General features: G+C 35.3%; 2 protein-coding genes across 2 annotated transcripts in view; both read left to right on the plus strand.

Moving 5' to 3' along the window:
- Positions 1-990, plus strand: part of LOC108306980 (protocadherin beta-4-like) — a 4,101-nt gene extending 3,111 nt beyond the window's left edge. The window contains exon 2 of the mRNA XM_017532144.2: positions 3-990. Coding sequence (XP_017387633.1) covers positions 3-332 — 330 coding nt within the window. The 3' untranslated portion in view covers positions 333-990. The remainder of the gene's footprint in view (positions 1-2) is intronic.
- A 9,168-nt stretch (positions 991-10,158) lies between these two features.
- Positions 10,159-12,123, plus strand: part of LOC108306982 (protocadherin beta-5-like) — a 24,819-nt gene continuing 22,854 nt past the window's right edge. The window contains exon 1 of the mRNA XM_017532145.2: positions 10,159-12,093. Within this exon, the coding sequence (XP_017387634.2) occupies positions 10,642-12,093 (1,452 nt within the window). The 5' untranslated portion in view covers positions 10,159-10,641. The remainder of the gene's footprint in view (positions 12,094-12,123) is intronic.

A 12,123-nucleotide genomic window follows, 5' to 3' on the forward strand; every position in this document is an offset into this window, starting at 1 on the left:
TCACCGTCTACCTGGTGGTGGCGTTGGCCTCGGTGTCGTCGCTCTTCCTGTTCTCGGTGCTCCTGTTCGTGGCGGTGCGGCTGTGCAGGAGGAGCAGGGCCTCGGTGGGTGGCTGCTCGGTGCCCGAGGGTCCCTTTCCAGGGCATCTGGTGGACGTGAGCGGCACCGGGACCCTGTCCCAGAGCTACCAGTACGAGGTGTGTCTGTCGGGAGACTCTGGGACTGGTGAGTTCAAGTTCCTGAAGCCAATATTTCCTAATCTCTTGGGTCAGGACACGGGGAGGGAAATTAAGGAAAACCCCAACTTCAGGAATAGCTTTGTATTCAGTTAAGTGTTGTATTTAGTTTAGTGAGCCGTTATTAGTTTTGTCAAACTTCCCATTACAATACCTTTATTTAAAAAAATTGTCTACTTATCTAAATATTCATACAATTTCAAATCTATGCATGATATAGCTAAATTTGTTACAAATTGCACTTAACATTTTTAGTTATACTGAATATTATTTTCTCTATTTTTGATCTACTGGTGGTTAATCTTTCTATAACTATAAATTATTCAATGAGGATAAAAATAAATTATATTTTAATGAAATTCTTACATTAACATCTTTTTAATGGAACGTTTAAGTGAATATATGAACTCTTGAATTTCTAAATATTTGTTGTGCCCGTCTTTACCATGTAATTTAATGTTTGCAAGGCCAGAGTGTTTGAAATTTTTTGTAATTAACTTTATAATTACCTTCTCCTTTCTTGTTGACTGTACTAGGCTAAGCCCTCTTAATAGCCATGAGCATAAAATTTAGTATACTTATTTTCAGAAATTGTATATAAATATGCATTTCATTAAATTAGTAATGCACTAAAATTGTGACCCTTTTCCTCTAGTGACATAGTCGTATGTCTAGTGATTATTTTATTTGGTTGCTACTTACCTAGCATATGATAATGTTCCATAAATACTAATATTAACTTTTGTAAAAATAACATCATTTACTAATAATTATTAAAGAGAAAATTCTCATATACTTTGCCATAACCTTTCACTAAATAAAACTGTTAAATCATGGCCTGATATCACCTTTTAAAAAATATTCTCGGAATCCGAAATAAGCCCTACATTTCTTCCCAAAATCAAGACCTTTGAGAACTTCAGGTCTCCTTGTACTTCCTTTTGCCCTGCAAATAGAAATCCAAGTGTACTTTAATATGTTCATATCTTTTGGTTTTCCTACAGCTTCTCCCCATCTTTCAAAATAATTGGAAAATTTCTTCTGCATCTTGTCTATTCTGTTTAAATCTGATAATCAGTTAATCTCAGGTTTTTCACTTCACATTACTTTGCAGATATGGACAGTCTTTACAAAAAATAATTTTTTTGATGTTTAATTATCTTTTGTTTGTTCTTTAATGTAACCTTCAGTTATTTTGAATTAATTTAACTTCTCAATTATGCCACAGCTGCACTTGCATGAGATAATATTATTTTGTCCTTGAAGAGACTGGAACAATAATAAATTTATCTGAGCGATAATTGTTTTATGCTGTGATCAATAAGTGCAGTAAACTAGTTAAAATTGTATGGATATAACTATAGGACACCTCTATTTTACTTTTGGCAGAATATGAGCAATTGAAGAACTTGCTTTTTAATCAAACATTTATTTTTAAATTTCAAGTATCATTCTACAGGAGTTAAATTACTTACACTTTTTCCTGAATTGCTCTTTTTTTCTAAACATGTAATGAAATAAAAAGGACAGTTATTGACAGTTTAAGTTATTCTTAAAACATAGTTTTTAGCATTTATTTGATTTAAAAATCGAAGTGAAGAATTGATAAAAGTGAGAACAGAACATATACAAATATGTAAGATGTAAATCTGGTAGTCAACCTTAATTCTTCTTCCATTTATTATTAGCTATTTAAATGAGATGGCTTTGAGGCTGGGTGTGTTGGCTCATGTCTATAATCCCAGCACTTCGGAGGCAGATGGATTGCCTGAGGCCAGGAGTTCAAGACCAGCCTGGGCAATATAGTGAGACCCCCTGTTTCAACAATTGCAACAAAAAATTAACTGGCCATGGTGGCACATATCTGTAGTTGCAGCTACTCAGGGGGCTGAGGCAGGAAGATTGCTTGAGCCCAGGAGACAGTGCAAGACCCTGTCTCAAAACAAAACAAAACAAAACAAAACAAATTGACTCCCTCTTCTTTTACTATTAAAAGTTACAAAATATATTGTAAATTGTCTAAGGTTAAAACTTATGCGTATATTTGGTGAAATTCTGCTTCCAGAGTAAATGAATTATCTAGCAGCAGAAAGCCACTCTAAAAATTGGTTAAAATGTAAAATTATCTGTTTGAAGTAATGGAAAACAGAAAATATAATAAGATCTGAGTGGACTAAGATTCCTGAGAAGGAAAATTCTTGGAGGTGAAAATAGACTCTTGACAGGAGTTTTGCCCTGAGGAAATTTGTTAAGTCTGAGAACAAAAAGCTTTTGTCAGAGACAGAGTATCTTAAATAGCCGTTTGAGTTGACTGAAAGATTCAAGTTCATGGCCAAATTTTCCCCTCAGGACACTTGTCAAACTAAGACTAAAAACTAATTGGGAAATTCCTGAAAAGCAAAGTGAAGTTTTAGCAGTCTTGCTATTGAAAGATCAGAGTTTAGGACCTGCCATGGGAAGAGGCTCTGGAGAATATACCAAGTTCTCAGCTGAAAATTCTGGAGAGCCAAGTGCTTATCAGGACTGCAAAGAACCTTGACAAAGCCCAGTGCCTGTTTCAGTTTAGATGATTTGTTTAGACATAACTCTATCAAATTGACAGAGGAAAAGGTGAACTCTTGCTGGAGAAAGATAATATCTTAACCTTGGATAGCTTTTTATGTAAATATTCAGCATTCAATAAAAAATTACTAGGTACACACACCAAAAACTGGATATCATGAACAAAAACCAAGAGAAAAAACAGACAATACAAATGACCCACAGATTATTCAAGTATTATAATTAACCGAATGATTTTAAAATAAGTAAGACTGATATGCTAAAAATAAAGAACAATAGAGAAAATAAAAAAACAATTTCAATGGAGAACTGAACTTTAAAAGTGGAAGTTAATTCTAGAACTGAAAAATTATATTATCTGAAATTAAAATTATTTAAATGATTTAATGGCATAGCCATAAAATAATACAGGATTAGTAGATGCAAGACAATTCAATATTAATATCCAAATATAAGCACAGAGAAAAAAATAATGAAAAATACAGAAAAGAACATTAGTGATATGTGGAATGTAATTTTTAAAAACTCTAACATACTAAAAGAGAGCGCAAGAATGAAGAATAAGCAACATTTAAAGAGATAATTATAAAGAATTTTCCAAAATTGGTGAAAATCCCTAACTCTCCAAGATTCACAAGAAATAAATAATAACAGGATAAATAAAAACAAAGCCCATTTACGCATATCATAGGAGAGTTTCTCAAGACCAAAGTCAAAGAGATAATTTCAAAAGCAACCATATAAAAAATAATATATTTCTGTTAAAGGAGCCAAACATATCCTTCAAAAATGAATGCAGTTTTCAGACAAAAATTGAGAGAATTAATGACAGTTACACCTGCAGTAAAATAAATAATTTATTTCTTTTTTTTTTAGACAGTGTCTCACTCTGTTACCCAGGCTGGAGTACAGTGGCACAGTCTTGGCTCACTGCAATGTCCACTTCCTGGGTTCAAGTTATTCTCCCCATCTCAGCCTCCTGAGTAGCTGGGATTACAGACATGTGCCACCACATCCAGCTAATTTTTGTATTTTTAGTGGAGACGGGGTTTCACCAGGTTAGCCAGCCTGGTCTCAAACTCATAACCTCAAGGGATCTGCCCACCTCAGCCTCCGAAACTGTTGGGATTACAGGCGTGAGCCACTGCATCTGGCCAAGAAATACTTTTAATGAAATGCATTAGGCAGAAGGAAAACAATCCAAAAGAAATCACAGAATTGCAGGAAGAAATGAAGAACAACAAGAAAGGTAAATGTAAATGAACGTTGATTGAATATTGATTATACAAGGCAATAATATTAATACTAGTTTCTTAAATGATTTAAATTTTATATATAATTTAAATTTATAACAATAATAATGTACAAGGCAAAGGTATAAATAGAGTTAGAAAGTGTTAAGGCTGTAAGCATTATCATGGAAGTAGTAAAATTAATAATGTGTGTCAGATTCTTGTAGATTGAAGATGCTGGGATTTCTTGGATAACTCTCAAAGTAATAAAATACTAACTGAAGGAATAAAAATTATAAATATTTGAATAGTCCAAAAGAAAAATTAAACTTTAGTGACAAATAGAAAAATAATTAGATGGTAAGTATAAATGGAAAGATATCAGATATTATATTACTAATATTTGGATTAAATAACACAATTAAACAACAAAAATTGTCAGACTAGATTAAAGAAAAACTCAACTTTATTCTATCAAATAAGTGTGTGTGTGTGTGTGAGAGAGAACACAGAAAGAGTAAAAGTTTAAAAGAATGGGATAAAGTTTATAGTAATATAAACACTAGCCACAATAAATCTAGGTAGTTATACTTACATAAGACAAAGAAGACTTTTAGGAAAGATACATTACTAGAGATAAAGAGAAGTGTTGTGTAATACTAAAGAAATAAATATATCAGAAATATGTTAGTTTTGAGACTGAATACATCCCGATTAGACAACTACAAAATATATAAAGTTAAGTTGATAGAATACAAATGCAAGATAGACAAACCCAATTACACTGGGAGATTTAATACAACTCTCTCAATTCCTATTAGAATAAAAAGACAAAACACATGCAAAAAATATTGAAGATCTGAACAACACGAACATCATATTCAAATAAATTGACATAACACAGCACACTGGAGCATTCACATTCTTCTTACATGCATGTAGGATATAAAAAAAAATTGTTCATATTCTTGGTCATAAAAGAAGCCTCAAATTTTTAAAAAAGAATTGAGGCAGGGTATGGTGGCTCGTGCCTTGTAATCCCAGGACTTCAGGAGGCTGAGACAGGAAGATCACGAGGTCAGGAGTTCGAGACTGGCCTGGCCAACATGTGAAACCCCGTCTCTACTAAAATTGCAAAATTTATCCAGGCATGGTGGCAGGCACCTGTAATCCCAGCTACTCAGAAGGCTGAGGTAGGAGAATTGCTTGAACTTGGAAGGTGGAAGTTGCAGTGAGCTGAGATCACACCACTGCACTCAGCCTGGGCAACAGAGCAAAACTCCTTCTAGGAAAAAAAAAAAAAAAAGAATCGAAACAACTCAGAGTATGTTCTCTGACCATAGTGAATTAAGCCAGAAATAAAAATATAACCGGAAATCTCCAAATATTTTAAAATTAAATTGTATAACCTGTGAGTCAAAGAATAAATCACAACAGAAATTTCCAAATATTTTGAATTGGGAAAAATTAAGACCTGGCATATCAAAACAGTACTTAGAGGGAAATTTTAAACCTTAAATGCACATGTTAGAAAAGAAAGGCCAAAAATCAATAATCTAAGCTTTTATCTTAAGAAGATGGAAAAAGAATAGCAAATCAAATGCAAATAAAGATGGAAGAAAATTTTATACACACACATAAGCAGAAACTAAATAAATGACAAATATACAACAGGGGAAATCAGGGAAGCTAAAAGTTGGTTTCTTGTAATGATTGAAATTTAAAACTTTAAGACAATCAAGAAAAAAGGAGGAAGACACCAGCTGCCAATATCAGGAATAAACACACACACACACACACACACACACACACACACACACAACTAGCAGCCTACAAACATTTAAAAAATAAAAAGGGAATATTATGAACAATTTCATGCCAATAAACTTGACAATTATATAAAACAGAAAACAACCTTTAAAAACACAATTTTCCAAAACTGAAACTGGAAGAAATGAAGATCTGATTAGTCATATCTATTACATTAAAGCTGTTCATTAAAAACCTTTTCTAATTCACAATAGTGAATTCTCCTGATGTCAAAATTTTCACTAATTTGTACAAACTCCTTCAGAGAGTAGAAAAATAGACATTTCCCAAATAACTTGGGTGTCAGCATAAATCTGAATAGATTATAACATTCAAACCTGAATAAGATATAAAAAGATGACAAACTATTCTTTTTTATAAATATACATGGAAAAATTCCCTTTAAAAATCTTAGCAAAGGCTGGCCATGGTGGCTCATTCCTGTAATCCCAGCACTTTGGGAGGCTGAGGCGGGCAGATCACCTGAGATTGGGAGTTTGAGACCAGCCTGACCAACATGGAGAAACCCCATCTCTACCACAAATACAAAATTAGCTGGGCATGGTGGCACAAGCCTGTAATTCCAGTTACTCGGGAGGCTAAGGCAGGAGAATTGCTTGAACTCGGGAGGCAGAGGTTGCAGTGAGCCAAGATTTCGCCATTGCACTCCAGCCTGGGTAAAAAGAACGAAACTCCATCTCAAAAAAATTAAAAAAGAAATAAAAAATAAAAATATTAGCAAGTAAAATTTAGAAATATATAAAAGAGAAATAATAATTTATTGGAAACCGGAGTTTATTTTAGGAATACAGAGGCAGTTTAATATTTGAAAATTGATTATTATAATTTACCATATTAAAAGATAAAGAAAAAAACATGATTATTTCAATGCATACACAAAAAATCATTTGATAAAATTCAGTACACAGTAATAGTAACATTATTAGCAAACTAAAATCGAAGGGAACTTTCAGAGTGACTTTAAAAACCTACAGGAAGCATCATTAATGGTAAATTTTTGAAAACTTTCCTCTGGAGATCAAGAATGAACAAGGATACCTGTCTTTTCTTCTCCAATTTAGTATTTTATTACAGATCCTAAACAGCACAATAAAGCAAAGAAGGAATAAAGGCACTATGATTCGAAGGGACAAAATTAAAATGTCTTTTTAAGTAGACATGATTATACACATTGAAAGCCATGAAGAATCTACAGGCTACTGGAATTAATAAATGAAGTTAACAATGCCACTGGATACAAGGTCAACATACAAACATGAGTTGTATTTCTATGTGGCAACATAAAAAATGAAAAATTTAAATATTATGCACAATGGTTTCAAAAATAGTATGAAAAAATCTAGTTGAATACTAGAATCTAGTATTCAGACTTCACTGAAAACTGTAAAATATTGAGAAAAGTTAAAGAAGATCTAAATAATTACAGGAATATACAAGGTTCACTAATTGGAAGAGTCGATGTTGGGAATATGTCAGTTCTCTCTTAGTCAATCTATTGATGCAATAAAATCCTAAACAAAATTTCAGCAGATTTCTTTGTGAAAATTAATGAACCAAACATTAAGTTTATTTTAACATATAAATAACCAAAGCAATCTTGAAGAAAAGGAATAAAACTAGAGATACCACACCAAAGTCATACTCCATAGAAGAAAGAATTAATAAACTGGACTTCATTAAAATTAAAACTTTCTGCTCTGCAAAAGATACTATGAAGAGAATGAAAAGACAAGACATAAACTAGGAGAAAATATTTGCAAAAGACATATCTGATAAAGGACTGTTATTCAAAATATACTAAGAACTACTAAAACTCAGCAACAAAAACCAAATGAACCAAAGACCTTAACAGACACCTCATCAAAGAAGATATACAGCTGGCAAATAAACATATGAAAAGATGCTCCATATCACACGTTAACAGGAAAATGCAAATTAAAATAACAATGAAGTACAACTACACGCTTATTAGAATGACCAAACTCCAGGACACTGACAGTGCCAAATGCTGGTAATGAGAGCAACAGGAGCTCTCATTCATTGCTGGTGGGAATGCAAAATTGTACAGACGCTTTGGAAGACAGTTTGGCAGTTGAATACAAAACAAAACATACTATTACCATGTGATCCAGCATTCATGTTTCTTAGGATTTTCCCAAAGGAGTTGAACATTTATGTTTACACAAAAACCTGTGCAGGGATATTTATAGCAGTTTCATTCATAATTGCCAAAACTTGGAAGCAACCAACAGGTCCTTCAGTAGGTGAATGAATAAACAAACTGCAGTTCATTCAACCCATAGAATACTATTCAGCATCACAAAGAAATGAGCTATCAACCTATGAAAAGACAGGGAGGAAATCTAAACGGATATTACTAAGTGAAAGAAGCCAGTCTGAAAAGACTACATACTGCATGATTCCAACTACATGGTGTTCTAGAAAAAGCAAAACTTTGGAGACAGAAAAAAAAAAAATCCATTTGCAGTGGGTTCTAGGGGAGGAAGGGAGGTATATATAAGTGGAGCACAGGGGATTTTTAGGGCAGTGAAACTACTTTGTGTGATACTATAAAGTGAATCCATATCATTTAAAATTTGTTCAAAGCTGTAGAATACACAGCACCAAGAGTGAGCCCTAATGTAAACTATGGGTTACAATGATGTGTCAATGCAGATTCATCAGTTGTAACAAAGGAACCACTCTGGTGGAAGATGTTGATAACGGGTGATGTTGTGCTTGTGTGGAGACTGGGGCATATGTGAAATCTCATTTTTGCTGTGAACCTAAAACCACTCTAAAAGTAAAATGTATTTTAAAAAAACTTGAGAACTTACTTCTCAGATAACAAAACTCATGATAAAGCTATAATAATGTTATTGTAGGATAAACAAGATTGAATAAAACATCTTCAGAGCTATGGTCACTTGATTTATAACAAAAATGACACTTCAAAAACAATGGAAAATGGATTGTCTTTTAAATAGATGGTACAAAGGTATAAGGCATTTGGATACTTACATTTTAAAATGTTTGACTCCAACCTCATTCACCTGAAAAATTAATTTCAGGTTGATTATAGCTCTAAATATGAAAAGTGGAATAACTAATCTTTCAGAAATATATCATACAAGAATATTTTCGTGTTTCATTTAAATAAAACACAAAAAAATGCTGAACATAAATGAAAATTATTGACAAATCCGACTAAAGTTAAGAAATGTTATTCATCAAAGATGCCATGATAGACTTGAAACATAAACCATAGCGTGGGAAAAGATGTTTGCAATACATGTATCTGAAAAAGGACTTCCAGAACATATAAGAAACTTCTGCAGAACAAACAGGCAAATGCCTCCCCACCAGAAAAGTACAAAAGATTTGCATAAGCCCTTCACAAGAGTGTATCCTAATGGCCGACAAACATGAAAATACTCAAATTGTTTAATCACCAGTGAAAATGCTAACTAAAATTAAAATATGATATCACCACACACTCACCAGAGAGGGTTAAAATGGAAAAGATAGCATCAAATGTTGACAAGAATGTGGAGCAACTGGAACTCTCATACTTTGCTGGTATTAGTACAACTATTTATGAAAATTTTCCCATTATCTGCTAAAGCAAAATATATGTGCACATCTTAATACATAGCAATCCAACTCCTTTGAATATATTCAACATAAACACATATATGTGGTCACCAAAAGACTAGTACAGGATGTTTACAGCAGTACTACCCAAAATAGCTTAAAACTGGAAAAAATCCAGTGTTCACTAACTGGAGAATGGATAAATAAATCATAGTATATTCATACAACAGAATAATATAAAGCAATGAGAATAAAAAAAATTAGAACAAGATGCCATAGATCAATTTGACAAACATAATATTGAGAATAAGAAGCCAGACACATGAGAGTAACAATCTGTATACCGTAACTTTGTACAACTCCATTTGTATAAAGTTAAAAAAAAAAAAAAGCAAAAAAAAATCTATGACCACAGAAGTCAGGACAGTGCTTATCTTTTGGGGAGAGGGTGGTAACCAGACAGTAGCAGGTGGGGACTTGAGTTTGGGTAGTATTTTATTTTTAATCTAGGTTCTGCTTATAGGAGTGTGCTCACTTTGTGAAAATTTATTGAGTTGTACACCTATGATTTGTTCCATTTTCTGGGTGTTATTGCTGTTTACTTCGAAAGTAATTCTTCTTAAACTTTAAATTTCTGTAGATATTCATAGTCACTTACTGAATGTAATCAAATAAGAAACCCACCAAAAAAAGTATGTTTGTGTACTCAAAGGTACTTTTATGGAGGAGATTAATATATGTTTAGTTTTTTCTCAAAAGTAATCTCTCACTGAAAGTTAACTCCGCAACATTTATTTAGAACTTCCAGTAACTAAGAACTGGAGATATCATCGAGAGAGCTTATATGACAAAAGAGTATGGATACACATCAAGATTACAATTTAGGATGAAACGGCAAATACTGTATGCAATAGTAAATTAGGACGCCTGGTGGCGCTGCAGGCTAAGAGTGTGAATAGCGGGCTCTGCGGATAACCCAGGCGCCATTAAGCTGGGGAATCCAAACTGAATGCTTCCTAAAACAAGGACGCATTTTAGGTAAGATCTAGTGGCTAAATCTTCAGAGTGGACGTCGTTCTTGTGCAAGTCAGTCAAAAAAGACTGAATTCGCGGTTATTTAAGCAAATCATCTGGGTGGATTGTATACCGAGTTGAAGAAACTGCGCCTTCTGGACCGGGTCTGAACAATGGAGACTGCGCTAGCAAAAACGCCACAGAAAAGGCAAGTTATGTTTCTTGCTATACTGTTGCTTTTGTGGGAGGCTGGCTCTGAGGCAGTTAGGTATTCCATACCAGAAGAAACAGAAAGTGGCTATTCTGTGGGCAACCTGGCAAAAGACCTGGGTCTCGGGGTGGGGGAACTGGCCACTCGGGGCGCGCGAATCCATTACAAAGGAAACAAAGAGCTCTTGCAGCTTGATATAAAGACCGGGAATTTGCTTCTATATAAAAAACTAGACCGGGAGGCGTTGTGCGGGGCGACAGAACCTTGTATATTGCATTTCCAACTCTTACTAGAAAACCCAGTGCAGTTTTTTCAAGCTGATCTGCAGCTCGCAGATATAAATGACCATTCTCCAGAGTTCCCAGAGAGGGAAATGCTCCTAAAAATCTCAGAAGGCACCCAGCCTGAGACTGTGTTTCCTTTGAAAATAGCACAGGACTTTGACATAGGTAGCAACACTGTCCAGAACTACACAATCAGCCCCAATTCGCACTTTCATGTGGCTACTCATACTCGCGGAGACGGCAGAAAATACCCAGAACTGGTGCTGGACAAAGCGCTGGACCGGGAGGAGAGACCTGAACTCAGCTTAACACTCACGGCACTGGATGGTGGGGCTCCGCCCAGGTCTGGGACCACCACAGTTCGCATTGTCATCTTGGACAATAATGACAACGCCCCCGAATTTTTACAATCACTCTATGAGGTACAGGTTCCTGAGAACAGCCCCCTTAACTCCTTAATTGTCGCTGTCTCTGCGCGAGATTTAGATGCAGGAGCGTATGGGAGTGTAGCCTATGCTCTATTTCAAGGTGATGAAGTTACTCAACCATTTGTAGTAGACCAAATAACAGGAGAAATTCGCCTGAAAAGGGCATTGGATTTCGAGGCAACTCCATATTACAATGTGGAAATTGTAGCCACAGATGGTGGGGGCCTTTCGGGAAAATGCACTGTGGCAATAGAAGTGGTGGATGTGAACGACAACGCCCCTGAACTCACCCTGTCGACGCTCTCCAGCCCTACCCCAGAAAATGCCCCGGAAACTGTAGTTGCTGTTTTCAGTGTTTCTGATCCAGACTCCGGGGATAACGGTAGGATGATTTGCTACATCCAGAACGACCTCCCGTTTCTTTTGAAGCCCACATTCAAGAACTTTTACACCCTCGTGACACAGAGAAAACTGGACAGAGAGAGCCAAGCCGAGTACAACATCACCATCACCGTGACTGACTTGGGGACACCCAGGCTGAAAACCGAGTACAACATAACCGTGCTGGTCTCCGACGTCAATGACAACGCCCCCGCCTTCACACAAACCTCCTACACCCTCTTCGTCCGCGAGAACAACAGCCCCGCCCTGCACATCGGCAGCGTCAGCGCCACAGACAGAGACTCAGGCACCAACGCCCAGGTCACCTACTCGCTGCTGCCGCCCCAGGAC

This window comes from Cebus imitator, unplaced genomic scaffold (genome assembly GCF_001604975.1).
Source record: "Cebus imitator isolate Cc_AM_T3 unplaced genomic scaffold, Cebus_imitator-1.0 Scaffold76, whole genome shotgun sequence".
In the NCBI taxonomy this organism is placed as follows: Eukaryota; Metazoa; Chordata; class Mammalia; order Primates; family Cebidae; genus Cebus; species Cebus imitator.